The sequence below is a fragment of the Zingiber officinale genome, chromosome 4B (assembly GCF_018446385.1).
Source record: "Zingiber officinale cultivar Zhangliang chromosome 4B, Zo_v1.1, whole genome shotgun sequence".
Taxonomy (NCBI): Eukaryota; Viridiplantae; Streptophyta; class Magnoliopsida; order Zingiberales; family Zingiberaceae; genus Zingiber; species Zingiber officinale.
Window position 1 is genome coordinate 9,976,500 of NC_055993.1, and position 20,141 is coordinate 9,996,640.

Genomic DNA, 20,141 nt, shown 5'->3' on the forward strand with positions numbered 1-20,141 from the left:
GCCTGATATGAAGAGATATCAGGCCCAACGTGGGCATATTTTTCAAAACCTCTGGTCCACCACTAGAGTGCCAAAAATAATAATGGACACCATATTTTCACTCCTTGTAATTTTAGAAATTCATAGAAACTAAAATGGGTGCAATCGGAGCTTTCTATATCGATCAGTGGGTTTCGGTCAAAACCCACTGATGGACCTAGAGATCTCCGATTGCACCCATTTCAATTTCTATGGATTTCTAAAATTGCAAGGAGTTCAAATATGGTGTCCATTATTTATTTTGGCTTTTTATAGATGTTAACAAGTAAAATCAAAGAATCGGCAAAAAAACCCACATTGGGCCTGATATGGAATCATATCAGGCCCAACGCACGATATGATTCCATATCAGGCCCAACGTGGGCTTTTATGCCGATTCTTTGATTTTACTTGTTAACATCTATAAAAAGCCAAAAAAAATAATGGACACCATATTTGGACTCCTTGCAATTTTAGAAATCCACAGGAACTGAAATGGGTGCAATCGGAGCTCTCTAGGTCCATCAGTGGGTTTTGACCGAAATCCACTGATCGACCTAGAAAGCTCCGATTGCACCCATTTCAGTTCTTGTGGATTTCTAAAATTGCAAGGAGTCCAAATATGGTGTCCATTATTTTTTTTGTCTTTTGAAATGTATTAAAATGTGATTAAAGATTGACTAATGCTATTCCTATATTCTGCCGATAGAGGAGAGAGAGAAGTGAGAGAAATATAATGAAGAAAAGAAAAACAATAGGAAAAGTCAAATTATCAGGAGGGTAAAATAGGAAATGCCTTTAAAAAAGTACGCTCTTTGGTAAATACCAAAGTAGTGTACGTCTTTTGGTAAATTCAGATTTTTAAGTACGTCTTTTGGTAAATTGCCGAAAAATAAAAAATAAGGCCCCTAAAAGTGCGTGCCTGCACATCTCCATTATTATTATTATTTCATTTTCATAAATTTTAAAAATTATAATAATTGTAGTGGTAATAATTTAACAATTATTAAAATACTTTTAAATGGTATGTTATATATGCTCGGCTTAGATTTGTTCCATAATTAAATATGATAACTGAATAAAATAATTGTAATATTTATTATTATCAAATTGGTACTATTTACTTTTACCAATTTATGGTAAAAGCTATTTTAATTCTATATGTGTATAATTAACAATATCAAAAGTACATACTTTAAATATATTTAGTTCATCCCAAATTAATAAACTCTTCCAAAATCTCAATTTTAAAAGGCCAAACTCTCAAGCTACATCGATATATCAACATCTATATATTAATCTCCTCAATTAAATCATGCATCAGCAGCATCTATGGCTAACTTTTCTAGCTCCCAAAGCCTATTCTAAGCTTCTTAAATTTTCTCTACTTTAAGCTCTTCAAAGTTCCTGTCCAATCTTTTAAGGGTGCATTTGATTGAAGGTTATTTTTGATAATTTTAATTATCCATTTAAGATTATCAACGAAAATCCTGTTTAATTTAGGTAATCAATTATTCCCGAGTAATATTTCATGCCTGACATATGACATGTAACCCGGAATAGGAAAACCTCAAAAAACTGAGATTTTTCTTGATTCCGTGTTAACTATTTTTTTTTTTTTTACTAAAAATATACTTCGATAAGAGAAAAACATAAAACATAGAAAAGATTGTAAAAAATAATTAAAAACATAAAAAATAAAAAACATTTAAAAATAAAAAAACATATAAAAAATATTAATTTTTTTTTTTAAAAAAAAAAGTAAAAATATAAAAACTAAAAATAAAAAAAAAGTAAAAAAAATTTAAAAACAAACGTAAAAAATAATAAAAATAAAATTTTGAAAAGCGTAAAAACAAAAAAAATTGAAAAAAGATGTAAAAAGTAAAAAAAAAAACACATAAAAAATAAAAAATAAAGAACAAGTAAAAAAAAGTAGAGTTTAATAATAATAATAATAATAATAATATTATTATTATTATTATTATTATTATGTATGGTATATTTTGTAACTATGGATAATATATTAAAATATTAAATTATGTTATTCATTAAACCTTTTAAATAAATAAGTCTTTATTGTATTTCCTAAATTGAATCAAACAATATTTGATTATGGTAATCACATGACCAAGATTATACATGATAACTTAACCAAATGCACCCTAAGTCCTCTAACTTAGCTTGTATAATTATTAGTCGTTAACAAATACAGTAAACATTCATTATTCATAGAGACTAGTAATCGTGCACACGCATTACGTATGTAATATAATGCATGAATATGAATAAATTATATAAAATAAATATTTACGTTAGGTAATTAAACAATATTATCAATGCTAGTATAATTTATTCTATAAAAATCTGAATCTAAAAATAAAATAGAAACTAGGTTATTAATCATATCTTAAGAGATGGATAGATGTGGTTGTGATTTTTTTCAAAGAATCGATGAGATATAAATGGATTAATGCGGTTTTATCGATATACAAAAGAGCTGAAACAGATAAATTGATGCGTAGTGATATAAAAAGGATAAGAAGAAGAAAGCTATAGGAAAAATTAGAGAGGGGGAGGGGACGAGAGAATGATAAAGAATCGATGAGGAATGAGGTAGTGAGAATAAGCAATGCAGATAATAGAAATTGGGTTATGTATATGTGATTTAAGAAGGATAAGAAGTTGAAATTTCTAATAAGTCGGTATGAAAACAAATGGATATTAATGTAACTTAATTTTGAGTTTCATCTAATCAATTAAGAGTTGTTTATTAAAGGGTTCAAATTCGTAATTAAATAGTAAGTTAATGATTAATAATGATAAACTAGTAATATTAATAGAGAGGTGATAATGGGGCCCAATTAAGTATGGGTTAAAGGAGGGAGATAGCTGCTGACGTGGAGGTTAAAGTCAAGAAAATTAACGTTAAAAAACCAACGAGCTCACCAAAGGGGGGTCAAGTTGAGCTCTCTTGCAGTGGTCGATCGAGCATGAACCGCCTGACCGACAAAGGCTGGTCCAAACAAAACGACCTTACAACCAAGATTATCAGGTACTCATCATGGAGCAGAAGGAACGTTGGGACGACCGGAGTGTTAGTTCGGTCAGGCGGAAACATGCTAATGAGTCGAGTCACCACAGGGAAGAGTAGCCGAGTCCATCCGAGTGAAGGAGTTTCCAACCGAGCAGCTATTCCGCTCGGTCGAGCAGAGGGATCATTGATGTATCTCTTAATATCCTTCTGGGAGATAATGCTGCTGGCACAAGGCATGGTCAACAGGCGGATTATATGACGGAAGCTTCAACTGTCTTATCAGGGATATGCATGCCCTGTTAAGGTATGGTGTCAGATGCATTTTCCTAAGAAGTCCTTTCATAGGCTAAATTGGAGAACGTGCTCATGCCTCGAGGAACGTGCACGTCGCCCATTATGGCACTATATAAAGGGGGGTCTATGTACCGATGGAGGTACGCATTATTTACTATTTACGCTTGTGCTCACTATTGCTTTGTCTTCTTCCCTCTTTCTTGTGACTGACTTGAGCGTCGGAGGACCAACGTCGAGGACCTTTTCTCTGACTCAGCACTAATATTTCTTGTATTGTAGAGCAAAGTGAGATTTATATCGAGTTAATATAGTAATCACATTCTTATATAGTTATTTTCTCAATTTTCGAACAGGAGGATTATAGACTATTATAATTAATGGGATTAATGGTTGAAATGATTAAATTGTCCATATGTTTTTCAAAGGATGTTATGTCTCCAAGGATCTGTTTACTTGGGAGAGTGGAAAGTAAAATTAAGGAAAAGTTTCCACCGTGGAAACTTTTCCGCCGTTTACTTCATTAAAATTTTCCGAAGGAAAAGTAACACAATCCATCAGCGGATAATTTTGGAGCCAAAATCGATCACCGCAAAATCGGACGGAAAGCAGAGGATGGAAAAAAAAATGACGCATGTACCCCTTTTGCATTCACAAAATTACACCATATACCAAAAAAAATGACGCATGTAGCCTTTTTAACTCACAAAATTCCACTATGTACCAAAAAAATGATGCATGCACCCTTTTTTATTTATAAAATTACATCATAAGTATTCACCTTCCTCTATCAAGGTAAACAAGTGTACAAAGGAAAATATTTCTTCACCCTTTCTTTTCTCTTCCTCCAAAGATAACTTTCTATCGTTGATTCCTTTCCTTTCCTCATCCACACTTTAGAGTAAACATAGCATAAATCTGCACCTATAAAAGACCAAGATATATCGGTATCTTAAAACACGGTGCTTAGATTTTTGCTGAAATGATTAAATTGCCCTTATTTTATATTATAGTCAGATTATGAATGTAATAGTAAATCATGTTAATTCGTACTCTATAATTGAATAAATGACGTCAGCATGTCCCGATGCTGACATCTCACTCATTTAACGCCGCCTTCGATGACATTTTGAACCTGTCATTTGGGAGCAATTGAACCGTCATCGAGACTCGAGCTAAAACGTCCGGTTCAAATTAAAAACGAAATTTCAAGGGGGAAAAGTTAAATCAGATTTCCGCTGATCCTGTCAAAAAAAAAAAAAAAAAAAAAAAAAAAATCTTATTCTTTTGCTATATACAATAGTGAGACGATTATTCCGGTTCTAAGTTACGAACCGGATTCGTCGCACTGATAAAAAAGCACAAGAGTCGCACGGCATGTTGCCGAGCCTAAAGCATTGAGAGCTTCGTGCACAGAACCTGCTTGTTGTTTTGTCAGAGAGAAGCCTCAATTCTCGGACTGGAAATCTCCACTTGCGATTGTAGATTTGGAGCTTTGGTGGGAGATGATTCGAGTCGAAATGGAGGCACTGGAGTGTTGTTCGAATGACAACGACACCAAATGAAAAGCAAAAAGCAGGAGGGATTCTGCAGAATAGAAAAAAGATACGTCGCCCGATAGGTGCTCGACGAAATTCCTCTCATTATAATTAGTTGAATATTATCGATTGCGACTTTAAATTTGAGTGATGCTTGTGTGATATCATACTGATGTTTGTATCTAAATGGCCGTTTAATCATGAATGCTTGGTGTTTAGAAAATAATGGCGACCGATGGAAGAGGTTCAAGTGTGGATGACAGGCATGCACCAGTTATGCCATGCACATGGAGATGTACTAGATGAACACCTGAGTTCCATCAACGCATTCATGGCAACCTCGAGGTAGGAACTTGATGAGCCGGGAACTGCAATCTACCAGACTGATCGGCAGAATTTAATGTGAGGATTTAAGGCCCGGGGTTGATTGGAATTTGATTTGGTGATTTAGGAGGGATCGGACAAACGATAATTTATATATATATATATATATGTATATATATATTAAATGAGTCTTCCGGCTAACATCTCCCTTCGCCATAGGAACCGTTAGTTTCTAATTCATAAAATAACATACTATTAACGGTGTGATAAGGTGGTTAAGATGGACCCTCAAAACCTAAGTCAAAGTCTAGGAAGTTGACAGACAAGACAATCAAAGTCAAGAATTAGTCAATCTCCTTAGCAATCAACAAAACCTAGAGCTCCTCTGATCAGACGATATCATCATACGGGACCTTGTGGCCTATCGAACCTCAAGTCCCAACCTTCTATCTCCCTGCAGATGGAGCTTAAGGCAGATTGAGGATTCACCCGGTCGAACCTTAGGGCCAATCGGGCTTTATGACCCGACTTCCAGCACATACACAAGGTCTGAAGATAGGCATCAACCAACTGCTCCAGCAAATCGGACCTAGGAGCCAACCAGACACCTTGGGGGCTTGAGCCAAGTGAAGAGGCCGAGTCCCCTACTATACTCAGCAAGGGCGAGCTGGTAATGCCCATGAGTGGTCGTCGAGCGGAGTATATTGAGGATTCGATCGCTGGGCTAGGAGAGGTTATGATGGGTCTCACTGCCCAACAGCCTCATACACTTTTTTGATATTTGGTGCCACGAAGAACAGAGAATATCTTACAGATAAATTGCACTTTCGAATCTTCCATCCTATCAAATCACATATTTGTAGACTTATTTTAGGAAATGTGTTATATTCACTTTATGTCATGTCTTTTCTAAGAATTGTTTTGGAATTCATGCATAAACACAACAGTGACACTAAAAAAAGGTCTTCATTCACAGACGCATGTATGCGATGCTTTATAATTTTACACACTCATTGCTATTGTTTGTTGCACTATTTATCTCTACAAACCAATTACTGACTTAAGCATCGGAGGACCAATGCCAGAGATCCCTTCCCTGACCCGACACTAATGCTCTTTGTGGCACACAAGATCATGAGGAGTCTTCGTCCAATCAATGCCAAAGCCACATTCTCAATCAACTACCTTCATTGTTTTCGGACAGGATCATATTTGACATCATCTGTGGCAACATCACCTGCATTCGAGATGTAAAGATGGAGGACGCTGGATGTCACAATAGTGACCTTGACGTAAGAAGAATTGGAGATGTTGGTAAGCGCTTGAGCTGCGAGGATGGTGAAACAACAACAACAACAACAACAAGCAACAGTTGAGTGTCATATGCTGAATGACCTTGCTATATCTATGACTAGCCAACATGTTGAACATGGGATCCGAGTGGAGGGTCCAACTGTGCGACAACCGAACCACCCCTTGCTGAGTGTTTTTCCTTAAGTGTCTGTTCCGTCTACCAGCTTGCCATCGGTGTCGCATTCATCGATTGTATATCATAGGGCATTGTTCTAAACGCCCTGGGAGGACATTTGCCGAACGGAGAAGACACAAGGATCATCTTCCGAAAATGTGCCCATACTGGATGTTTGTAAAGGCAAAGCACCCAAGGTCAACGATTCTCCCAAGCAAGTAAGTATGTCATTCTCCCAAGAAATCCTTGATGACTAGCTACCTGTTCATTTCCGACCCTTGTCAATCGGGGAGTATGGAGGAGCGACCGACCTCGAAAACCATGTACTTAAGTTCGAGAATATAGCCATATTCCACCAGTATACCGATGAAGTCAAGTGTCGAGTGTTCCTCACTACCTTATCCGCCTCAACGCAAAAATGGTTCAAACGACTGCCCACTTGATCCATTAGTTGTTTCAATGACTGACGAACGACTTCCCTTCATCACTTTGCTAGTAGCCGTCGCTATCACTGAGCCTATTCTCACTCAAACAGGAGCCCAAAGAGGCACTGAGGGCCTATATCAAGAGATTCAACCAAGTGACCATGAATGTCCCGTCTGCCACTCAGAAAATTTTGATGAGTGTCTTTTTCCCGGGATTGGCAAATAATGATTTTTTCCGATCCCTCATCAGGAAACCTCCAAAGGATTTTGACCATCTGCTTGGACAAGCTATAAAGTACATCAATGTTGAAAAAACTCAGTCTGCTCAGAAGAAAGAGGTGATCTCTTAGCCCGTTGTTACTCCAGAGAGTTGATCGACCACAGCAATATGCCTCCAAAAGGGCCCCGATCGGGCCTTCTGCCACAACATCATGAGTCCAAGTCGCACGTGGTCTAACATGTGGAAGCCAATCGGGCGAGATTCCCCGAGCCCTAACAGTGGACTCCAATGTTTTGTACTTATCATCGCTCAGGGACTCCAATGTTTTGAACTAATCAATATCCTTTTAGAACTGGAGTCTTTTTTCTTCTATGTCTTATAGGCATCAATATTATGTTATGTTGTAGAATCATCAATGGGTTCTTCCATAAACTGATTTATAGTCTCTAGAACTTTTTATTTCTCGAGAACATATTGTATCTTGAGATGTTTTCTTATAGTTATCCCCATATAGTTTCTCTCTCTTATTGAGTTCAGCTATGATGTTCTTAGTAGCAATAATCTATCATAAATAAATAAATTATTTAGTTATTCAATTTAATTCATATGTATATAATTAATTATTGGCTCAATGTAAATTTGAGTAGATTTACAAAATCAAGTGATAATTACGTTTCCACTTATCATTTGTATGATCTAATCCAATCAACATTGATTAATTATATTACATACATCTCATCAAATGAATTAATCATTAAATGAATAGATCATGATATGAAATCATTATTTAAATGTATTAATCATTCTTTTAAAACGGTCAACACATAACTTTCTTTAAATTTGTCAACACATAACAAAAGGCTAGAACTAATCTAAGAAAGTAGATAGATCACTATTACTCCCACTAGGACAGACACTAGTACAATAATAATCAATATAATCCCTATCTTTCTAGGTTCAACTAGGGCAATATTAGGCAGATTAGCTATAAGATTCTCTATTGACTCCACATGTAGATCCTCTTTTGAATCCTTCTCAATCTCTTCAGGATCCTCTTGATCCACATGGTTAAGTAGCGCTATACACAACTTTACATATGAGATACATCATTCATAGAGCCTCGTAAAAGGTGTGCTACTATATTGAGGTGTATAGCAATCAAATTAAAGTCCAGAATCAATAATTATCCAAGATTAAAAAATCTTACTGCTTGAGTTTCCAAAATAACCTATCGAGCCTGTCAATGTGTCCCCAAACTTTGTAATAAGGATCATACACTATCTCCTCGGTAGCCTCCCCCTCAGTTCATTGTGTTACATATCACGACGAGTCATAATGTATATTATATATAACATATGGAATTGAAAATAATAAAATCAGGACAAAATCGACAAAATCAATAACAAAACTAATTTAATTCAGTTCAAAGTATAGAACTAATACACTAAGGACACAAAAAGCAATCAATATGCACAAGAAAATTCTTCTAAACTTTTCTAACTCGAATACAAAGAATTTTCTATCATTTAAATTTATTTTTTCACAAAGAAAAATGTAATTTAAAAAATCCTAAACAATTTAGAAAAAGTATTCTAAAATAAAATCAGAATATTAATCTGAATCGATCCAGCCGAGTCCGAATAAGTTCAACTCGGTACTGACTCGCCAGTGTACCCACCCGGCAAACCTGAGTCACTCGATTTAAGGACAATACTAACTCCGTTAGCTAGCCAAGTTCGAGTATGGGAATGGTCCAATATCTTCATAAGAACAAATCTTATAAAAACTAATTTAATTGGACCTTTGCTCAATTCCAATTAATTGAACCCGTAAAAGCATAAAGCCCAATTCCAATTAATTGAATTGAAATTAATTGAACCGTAAAAACATGAATCCCAATTTAATTAATTGCAACATGCATTAATACACGAAGCCTCTTTGGATCCGTTCTGCCGGTGTTTTTTTTAAAAAAAAATAAAAACCGCCCTCTTAATTATAACAGTGAAGTAACGAAAGGAAGACTAGAGATTTCTTTGCTTCCGCCGTTTCACTTTCTTCTCAGCCATAACCGACCGGTGCTGCCGTGCCAAAATTGGAGGAAATCTTCGTTGGTGTTGGCTGCTGAGTTTAGAGCTCGGCCAAGGCTGTAGATAATATCTGCGCCCAACGAAGGCAGCAGATGGGTCACGATTTCACCTAGTGACGTATCTGCAAATCACGACTCCGTCACGATTTCCCCTCTTCACTCCTGTTTGATGCTGGAAAAATCACCCGACCAGTTTTGTTCAGTCGCATTTGCCGTCGCGAAAAACAAATGTGTCACGATCAGTCACCGTCCCAAGCAAAGATGGGAATCTAGCAAAGAGAAAATTTATTTCACGATGATAAAAGATGAATACATTCCGCTAATTTATTATAGATTAATATGGAGGAGGTAAATCATGGACAGTTATTAATTTTTGAAATAGTGATTAGCACATAAGGGAGGTATTTACCTCGGCTTTGTCGAGATTCGAATCCTAGACCTCATGATGATAATACCACATGCGCTAGGAGATGAGATAATCTATTTCATGCATTTAGAACTAGTAATTCTGATATCATTGTTAGTTTTTAATGCATGAAATAGCATATTGTAAACTATAAACACTTATCAGGACTTTCTTCTAGGAAGAAATTGGAGAAAAATTTACTATCCAAAGAGTGATCACGAATAAATGATCAACCTGTCACTGTTCATTAATCAAATCCCTCTCAATTTCTAGACGTTTTCTATGCGCATCCTTGTTCTGATTACCTTGAACGCATATATATCTTAGAGGAGAAGAGAAAGATGAATGGATAGGAAGAATAATGGGAAGGGTCATCCTTTTTCTTCTTAACGTGTGCAGGAACGTCTTTAATATCATAACATACATAATAACAAAAATTGAGATAATTTATTGAAATATTTCTAATGTTTCAATTGTGTCCCAATTATTTTTTTAAAGAATTTCCAAGAATACATCCCTTATCTTTTTAAATGTGTTTCAAATATATCTTTCTCATTAATTCTGTTGTTTATAATTAACGGAATAAGCATGTGTTTCTCACATGAGTCTTGCTTATTAGCCCTTCAGATGCATTCCAAACTAAAAAAACTCAAGTTCACTAAGATAATATATAAATAAAAAATAAATACACAAAAATAAGTTTTATGGGTGTCATCTACCAACTAATTAAACAATAAATATATAACTAAAATACTGAAAAGGAAAAAAGATACCATAGTTCGGGATGAATTCTAAGAAGTATTTACTTCTTCTAGCTGCCACAACTCAATGTAGAAATGTATCTTCACTGTTTAAGACAATAATAAAAAAATACTAAAATAAGTTTTCAAGAATAAATAACAAATAATTTGCTACATTTACAATATAAAAGGTTAGGAATTTGAATCCTACATTATTAGAATTAAAAAGTTCAGTAAATTTTACAACTTATTCAATCCTATCGTGGGTAGGGGTGTAATCGAGCCGAGCCGAATCGAACTCCTGAATGTTTGAGCTTGACTCGTTTATAATCGAGCCGAGCTCGAGCTTTATTTAACGAATATATCCATGGCTCACGAGCTTATTTGAGCTTTTATCGAGTCTAAACAAGCTTAATAAATATAAATTATAAATTTAAATATTCATTAAAAATTAAATTATATATTTAGAGAAAATTATAATATTATTATTAAAATTTATAATTTTATTATAATAAATAAATTTAATATATTTGTCTATATTTTTCATAAGTAGAGTGTAAAATCTATAAATTCAATATCAAAACTATTATTTTTTTATTTAAAAGTAGCTTACTGAGCTTAACGAACGTGTTCACGAGCTAACGAGCCGAATATTGCAAAGCTTGAGCTTGGTTTGTTTATCTTAACGAGCCTCATTAAACGAGCTCAAACGAGCTTTTATCGAATCGAGCTTCGAATAGCTCGCGAACGGCTTGATTCATTTACATCCCTAATCGTGGGAATCGACATAAAAATAAATAGTTCACTTACGATGGTTGGTTGATGTCATTGCGGCTCCTAGCACCGTTGCAGCGCACAACCAGAGGCAAGTCAACGGCTTATAGAGAAATTATAAGGAAGGGATTTGAGAATTAGGACTCATATAGATAATTGTAAGTAGCACATGATCATTTTGTTAATTCTAAATTATGAAGTTAATAGAAATGATATATTTGAGACGTATTTAAAAAGATAAGGGATGCGTTCAGCCTCTAAAATTCTTTGAAGATATAATTAAAGTATGATTGAATTATTAGAAATATTTTAAAAACTCATTTTCTTTAACTTGTTTGTTAGCAGTGACGAAGATTTTGACTCTTTGTAAATTTGTTTTCCCAACAAATTTAATGATTGAATAATAGTCAGAATAGTGGAAGCAAATGGGCCGGGTCCAATCTGGCCTGGCACGTCGTAGTTCGATCTGGTTCTTGTTCCTGATCTTTTCTTAGGGGGCGTTTGGTTCTTTGTTAGGAATAGGAATCGGAATGAGAATCATTGTATTGTGGAATGAGAATGGGTATGAGCATGAATATCACTCTTAAAAACAATGTTTGGTTAGTTGCATATTTTCTATCGGAATAAATCAAAATTTCCTTTTTTACCCTTAAAGAAAAATAAGAGAAAAAATTAGATGTGAGAAAAAGATAAATGTGAGAGAAAAATATAATGAAAGAGAATGATGAGAGAAAAAGTGTGATGAGAAAGAATGAAGAGAGAGAAAGTGTGATGTGAAAGAATGAAGAGAGAGAAAGTGTGATGAGAGAAAAGAGATTGTGATAGGAGATAGCATGATGAGAGAAGATGAGAGAGAAAATATGATGTGAGAGAAAGTACGATGGGAGAGGATGAAGAGAGAGAAAATGTAATGAGAAAAAATGAGGAGAGAGTGTGTGATGAGAGAGAAAGTATGGAGAGAGATAAAGTATGATGAGAGAGAAAGTGTGATGAAAAAAAAAGAACATTAAGTGTGATGGGAGAGATTGAGGAGAGAGAAAGTATGATGAGAGAGAAAGTGTGTTGAGGAAAAAAATGAGTGAGTGTGACAAGAGAGATTGAGGAGAGAGAAAGTGTAATGAGAGCGAAAGTGTAAATAAGAAAAAAAGAGAAAAGGGAGTGTGATGGGAGAGATTGAGGAGAGAGAAAGTATGCTGAGAGAGAAAGTATGATGAGAAAAAAAAAAGGAAGAGAGTACGATGGAAGAGATTGAGGAGAGAGAAAGTATGATGAGAGAGAAAGTGTAATGAGAAAAAAGGAAAGAGAAAGTGTGTGATAAAATGATGAGAGAGAAAATATGATGAGAGAGAACAAGGAGAGAGAAGTGATATGAAAGAAAAAATAAATAAATATATTTTGATATTTGATATTAAGGGAGAAAATTTTAGTTTTAGCTCAAGGGTATTTTTTGAATAAGGGAATATTTTGATTGATGAAAATAGGGTAATGACTCATTGAAGGGGAGGTACATGGAAATAAGTTATTACCCAATTTCAAGGATTCATTCCCTTATTTGCATTCCTATTCCTATAATCCAAACATTAACAATGGGAATCAATGATTCTCATTCTCATTCTCCACTCCTATTCCCCTAAACCAAACGCCCCCTTATTCTCCTAATTCTGTTAAGATGCCTTTTATTTTTACGTTATCAATTTATTTAATTATTTTTTTTTTCAAACTTTTGTCCCTAAAAAAAATTTAATTAAATACATTGATAAAGTAAAAATATATAAAAAAATATAATTTATGCACGAAATTGAAATAATTTAGATGATAATTTTTCTTTTGATAAATTCATTAAGTGAAAGACATCCGAAAAAACTTAGAAGAATAGGAGGGGACAAGGATAAGAGACCAGAGGATCTGAATTGGGCATGTCATGCATGAATTATGTTCTTGATCTGAAACACTACACGTCGCACATTGTACTACTGTGCGCGTAGCACAGTGTGCAGTCCGCGTAGCATATAGTGACATTTCTTATTTTTTTTATTAAAATATCAATTAAAATATATTTTTTTAACTCTTCGCCCCTAGAATTTAGACTTCCTAATTAAGTTATAGTATTCAAGCTAAAAAATCTAATAGTGTTCGAGTAAAAGAAAATTTAAAAAGAAAAAAAATTTAAACGTTTACAATGTATAGTAATGGGGTATATCAATATATTTGAGATTTATATAAAAAAATATTATTATTTTTTTAATTCAAAATTAAAAAGAATAATAATAAAAAGAATAAAAAATATCGCTGATGTCCTGTGCGCGTATAGTCATGCACTGCATAGTGCACATGCATCATGACTATTGTGACAAGTTGGTTGAGGCACTTGGAATTAATTCAGATGTCTCGATTCTATTTTTATTTTTAGTTAAGACACTAAGATTAAATCCAGGCGCTTCGATTTTTATTATTATTTTTTTTAAAAAAAAAAAATCAAATCTTAAATTTGAAATATCCTAAATACATATATTATACCATGTGAACACCTAAAATTATTTTCATTTTATTTTTTTTTAAATTTGAATACTATAACTTAACTTTTGAATGTTAATGGCATAATCTAATTAGCTTATATATATATATATATATATAAAAGTGAAATTTTATTTTTAAAATAAAATCTTATTTTCGAAAGAGTGGAAGAGCAATTCAAAGATTTTACATTAAATTTTAAATAAACTATTTAAAATTTTTTTACATAAATTATATTATCCATTCTCTAAATTTAAAATTTATGAATTATATTTTTTAAATTTAGATAATATATTCAATTCATAAATCTTAAATTTAGAGAATAAATTCTATTTTTTTCAATATTATCAAAGAGAGAGGAAATAACAAAGAAAGTTGATATATTCTAATGAAAAACGAATCTAAGTTTAATAAAGTGATTTTTTCATTTTAAATTATATATTTGAAAATAATGAAAAATGCTCTAATAGTAAACACATTTAAATCCTTTTAAAAATAAAAATTTACTTAAATTTTCCTCAATGAGGGCCTACAAACTCCAACTAATAATAAGGCAGGTACAGTTTGTAGGGAAATTTAACCGGGAAGTTTTGCTGATTAGCGGCAGGGTTAAAGACACCGGACAAAGCCATTTTGGGCTTGGCAATCATGCAATAAATTAATTGTCGATATCGTTTTGTCTCCTTGCTAGCAATCATCCCCTCCTTCATTCTTCCCTGGCCCCTCATCAAGAATTCGAATCGGAGAGGAAGGATTGCAGCGGAGGAGCTCTGAGGTTGTATGCAAATCTTCTCCCTTAGCAATTTCCTCTTAGGGATTTCTCTTCGATCAGGCCCCTTTTTTTTTTTCTGTGTTGCGGTGATTAGCGTTTAAGTTCTAATTCACTTTTTGATTTGCAGTATTTCGTTTTTTTCCTTCTTCTCAACGGTGTTTTTTTTTAATATAAATTTGCGAGAATGATGATTTGGATATGCAGCGAGTCAGCTTGGTATCGTACTTTTAGAATTTTTTTAGCTAGTGAAATTGGTTGAAATGGCCTATGAACAAATTAGGTTTAGGTTTCGACAATTGCTATACGTTCGATATTTTAGGCTATCAAATTAGCTTAAGTCGATCTAGAAGAACTGTGTTTTTTTTAATAAAAAATAAAAAAATAATGTTGTTTATTTCTTATTACTTATTACATAATTTATATTTTGTTAACTGTTTTTTTTTTTTTATCTAAGCCATGCTATTTTGTAGTGCGGAGTGGAATTTATTCTATTTTCTTGTGTTTCCTCCTTAATGCATAGTTGTGTCATGGGTGAAATGGGATACCTGTTTTATCTGTTCTATACAATTGAATGCAAAGAATAGATTAAAGCAACTGAAGAAGCGAGACTTAGAGAAGGGGTGGTTTCTATGTTCACAAGTCATCTTACAGCTACTGCAGAATTTTACAACATTTTTATTTCATGTACTTTCACAATTGGTACCTCTTTTCCTTATTTTTATTTGAGTCATTAACATCATCTATATGGAGCAGTGTTAATGAGAAGGGAGGAACAAGGAATAAATAAGGGAGGATGGTAGAAAGAGGTTATGATAATTGATAACTATACATAGACATACTAAGATGAGAATATAATCTATACGAATGAGACTAGGCGGAACTATGAGAAGGAGATAGAAAAACAATAGTATCTCATTGTCATGATAAAGAAATATTAGGGCATGAAGGGAGGGAAGTCATCTTATTGTGGTGTTTCAACACGTCGATACTAACAATATTCTTGATTCAGAATTTTGAACTCTTGCAATTGTTTACTTGGATTACAAACAAATGATATCTTCAGTTTGAAAGGTAGGCTCTGTTTTGTGAACCAACCATCTAAGTGATGATGCCAGGAGTTTCTTAAATTTCAAATGAAGCATAAGCTTGATGTCATATCACAAAATCTGTATGTGTTTTCCCTTTTGGGTGATATTATGAATAGACATGTTGCTAGAGGCAATAACTGGTACGAAGCAGCAAATCCATCAGTTTCGTACTACTAGTGGATTACCCTTGTTAATATAAATAAAAATAAATTAAATTTGTGATATGCAGTGTTGTCGTTAAGTTACAATTAAACAATTTTATTGCGAGGTAAATGTTCACCCTCATCAATGCTTGTATTTGACATTTTGTTTTGCTATTTCAAGGCTGATTACAAATCAGTAGTCCAATTAGACTTGTGATGAAATTGTACATAGAAGATTCTTCCTTTGTGAGAGCATTTCTTTTTATAACTATTGAGTCTCTTCTAACCTGTGACTACTTTATTTGCAAGGGTCAATGGCTTCAAGAGAGTGGTTCTTCCTTGTTCTTATTTTTGTTATTGGCTGGGAAAATGCTGATGCTAGAAGTTTTGCCAAAATTGAAGTTTTGAGTATGTAACAATAATTCTTGTTTCTCCTATCTTCCATATGGCTATTCTTCTATTACATTTTGGTTTGCATAAATTTTTTTACAAGACAAATGAATTAGAATAGCTGTTGGATCTAGTTTCTGTTACAACACTTCAATCTATTATGGAAGGCAGTAGATATCATCAATTAGTTATCTTGATGCGGAATGATGACAAATTTCTAAATATTTGGAGTAAAAGAGTGTTGAAAGGTTTTTCGAAATTGTGCCAGGATAAAATATTTTGTAAAAATGTTCTGCTGAAGATTAAGTCATGATGGGGCATTATGCAAACCCTTTGATTTCATGTAGAGTAGGTAGCCCAGATGAGCTATTTGTTTACGAGAAAGTAGTTGGTGGAATTATTAAAAGGGGAAATAATGTTGTATTGCACAATTTCTTTTAACTTGGAAAAAGTTTGTTCATGGTTTAAGTTTCTGAAAAGAAGCCCCAGTAGTTTCACGATTGGATTGACATGCTAACATTAGGATAATCTATTTAGTACCATGCAAATTTTCAATTACTACAAGGACAAAGTGTTACTGCTTTGTTTTTATCTTTCTACTATTGTTTTGGTTCTACTTAAGGCCATATCATGTAGTCAAGATGAACTTCAATTTTGTCTTATTTTTAGATCACTTTGTTTAGTCAATTGTTGTCGTGTTAGAATAATTATAAAATTTGATTGTGGAGATAAATTTAGAAGATAATGACTCAAAACTAAATAAAAAATTAAATTACACTGATCAACTCTTTTTTTTTTTTTTGATGAAATACACTGATGAACTCTTGTATATAGATGAAGAGATAGTAGGGGATTGAGCTGCATAGGAGGATTCATATAGCCAACTTCACTTAGTGAGATATAAGCTTGACGGTTGTTTTTGTGGATGAACTGTAGCTGTAGTGACAGCAGATTGGACCTTTTTTCCTTGCATATCAAGTTGTGCTTCTTGTCACTGTCTTTTTTGCATTATTGAACTCCTCAAAGGTGAGTATTAATGTCACTGGTTATGTACAGATTTCAGGAACTCCATTTAATGTATCAGAGTGGTAAGTGCTGCTACGAATGGAATTTTATCTTTTACATTGTCGTTAATAAGAAATAGCAAGATTGATGACAAAGTCTAAATGTATCTTTTGAAGTCACAGCATTTTCGTTCATTATCTTGCATGTTAGTCTGTTAATTTATTTTGCTTTTTTCGTTTCGAGTTGTGAACAATACACACCTTAACTGTGACATTGGATTTCTAAAGAAATTTTTTGGTGTTTTAATTTCCTAATGCCGTATGCTAAAATTTACCTTGTAACACCTATCTTTATCATTCCAGTAACAGAAATTGACCTTGAGTTACCTGAAAACCCAATCAGAGCATTTACAGAAGTCAAGAGAAATGAACAATTGTGCACAGTGTGCGAGAACTTTACTGCACAGGCCATTCAGTATCTCAGCAAAAATAAAACTCAAACTGAGATAATTGAGACCCTTCATCAAGCGTGTTCTGAGTGGAAGCCGTTTGAGGAGCAGGTAATTCTTTACATCAATAGAACCAAGTTATTTTATTTTATGTTATTTTTTATTTTTGCTGGAATTCCCTTTTATTCAGGAGTTTCTCAATGGTTGCACATATAAGGGTTCTGTTTAAATTTTCATGTCTCCTGTTCTCATGAACTTTTCTTGCAGTGTCTTCTGCTAGTGGACTACTATTCAGCACTTTTCTTTGCCGAGATATCTAAGATGCATCCAGAGGACTTTTGCACGAAGTTCAATCTTTGTGAGCAGATGCTTTCTGTTAGTCTACTAAAAAGCGAAAATTCTTGCTCCGTTTGTCACGATGTCATGGCCAAAGTACTAGTTAAGTTGAAAGATCCTGACACACAGGTAAGCATTGTTTTCTTTCCCATTTTTTGCTTTTCCGTCTTCATGTTTTTATTTCAATATTTCCCGTGTGTTATATTAGAACTACGTTTGTTTGTTTTCATCATTCATTTATAGACTGTTATGCAGCATGAATTTTATTAATACTATTTTTTTTAATCAACAGTTGGATTTCACCCATCATTTCATTTCCTACTTCAACATGTTATAGCCATTATCTTTGATGTCCTTGTAGTTAATCCTTTATTTGTTTCCTATTTTTGCATCTTGTCACCAATTGCAAAGTTATCCCTGCTTTTTCCAATGCAAATAATTGTTTCTTGGTTTGTCATCGTTTGCTGGACTATGACTATGCTAAGACTAAACAAAATATTGGTGACTGTTATTTGCAAATGCTGACCTAATATGCCCCTAACGAAATTGGCAGTTTGAGGTAATCAAGATGCTTCTGAAGGAATGCAACCAGATGGAACAATATGTCCAACAGGTAAACATTTCGAGTAGTCTTGATAAGAGTTGAAAATTATTTGCAACAGAATCAACAATGTTTCTTTAGTGAATAACCATTCAAGTTTCAGATAAATTTCGTGCTTAAAAGGCACTTGCATCTGTTGCTGAACATCTTACGTATCAAATTTTTTGCTTGTTTCAGATCTGATGTTTCCTTTCTTCTCTCTGAACAGTGTAAGAGGCTGGTGCTCCAGTATGGCCCTTTGATCCTTGTCAATGGCGAAAAGTTTCTAGAGGACACAGATGTTTGCGTTGCCATTCATGCATGCAAGACTGACAAAGCTGAACTCGACGCTGTCTCAGAAGTGCGATCTCTAGCCGTCTCAATGTAGCATGACCAATGCAGCAGAAATAATTGAAAGTTGCACAACTTGTATCATACAACTTATGTAAAACTTGGAGGCTTGCCCATCTACATTGCTATGTTTGTTGCCCGATCAACTTTAATTGCAAGCTATTTGTATTATCGACTGCAAGATCTTGTCCTCGTGTGCCAAGACCATATTCTGTAAACTTATCAATCAAAAGGATGAGTATTGTATATTTGTATAGTGAAGATGAATTTTTATTTTTTTAATTATTAAGGATGAAATAAAAAGTATATGAATTATATGATGACAAAATAATGTTTAAGCAAAAGTCAAATTTAATTACTAGCTTATATCCGAGAGGTGTCTTTTTTAATCGGAAGACTTTGACTCTTTCTTCCTTTTAGCAAATTTGAGTTTGACTTAAACGCGTATTCGTAAGTCTTAGCATACACATGGGTCAAAGGGCTTGGAAAAGGCCACTAGCGCGTATTAATGTAAATGACAACAGTATCGTCGTGCTCCATAGATTCATCTAACACCACCAAATTTATTTATTCCGTTGATCAAGTATAAGATATTGTGCCGATTGCATAATCTTTTTGTTTTATATTTTATAGAAAGAAAAACACAAATTTTCTTAAAATTCAAGCTGAATTCCCGTCATATCGCAGACGATGCCATATTTTGAAATGGTCGTAAAGTGTTAACTAATGCAAATTGACGAACTGCCTTAGACTTTAAGAAGAAAAAAAGGAATAAATTTCTAGGAACTCTCCCTTTGTTCACGTTGCAGCACGGCGTTGACTCCGTTCAATTATATACAATCCCCACCAAACTCCTCACCTCAGTTCTTGACCTCACTGCATTTTTTAATGGGTACATTCTCTGAAACTTCTCCACCAAGTTCCCTGGTGTTAAATTTCGTGTTCTACAAGATTGCTGAAGAGTCAAAGTCAAGAAGCCGCCGGTGGTGTAAAGTCAACTTTGCTCTGCTTCAGTTCCTTCCCCTGCTCCCTATAAATTCCTCCTCCTCTTCCTCTCTCTCTCTCTGTCTTTCGTATCAGAATCCTTCTTTTTCTGCTCTTGATCAGCTAATCATGGCGCAAAATTCGCTCTTTGGCTTGCTTCTCCTCCTCCTCGTCCTTGTCCCTCCGCAGCTGACTGCCTCTCG

The 20,141-nt window shown here is 33.9% G+C and overlaps 1 protein-coding gene across 1 annotated transcript; it reads left to right on the forward strand.

Moving 5' to 3' along the window:
- Positions 1–14,458: 14,458 nt before the first annotated feature.
- On the forward strand, positions 14,459–19,202 carry LOC121974673 (prosaposin-like). Its single transcript, XM_042525827.1, has 6 exons — positions 14,459–14,616; positions 16,154–16,252; positions 17,602–17,798; positions 17,955–18,152; positions 18,577–18,636; positions 18,833–19,202. The coding sequence occupies exons 2-6, from the start codon at positions 16,159–16,161 to the stop codon at positions 18,989–18,991; spliced, it is 708 nt and encodes a 235-aa protein (XP_042381761.1). The 5' UTR covers positions 14,459–14,616; positions 16,154–16,158; the 3' UTR covers positions 18,992–19,202.
- The last annotated feature ends 939 nt before the right edge of the window (positions 19,203–20,141 follow it).

Excerpts from the sequence above, each read along its gene's own strand:
- LOC121974673 (XM_042525827.1), top strand. The coding sequence starts at position 16,159 with ATGGCTTCAAGAGAGTGGTTCTTCCTTGTTCTTATTTTTGTTATTGGC. Across the intron at positions 17,799-17,954 it reads GGAAGCCGTTTGAGGAGCAG|TGTCTTCTGCTAGTGGACTA; the intron begins GTAATTCTTTAC and ends CTTTTCTTGCAG. Across the intron at positions 18,637-18,832 it reads TGGAACAATATGTCCAACAG|TGTAAGAGGCTGGTGCTCCA; the intron begins GTAAACATTTCG and ends CTCTCTGAACAG.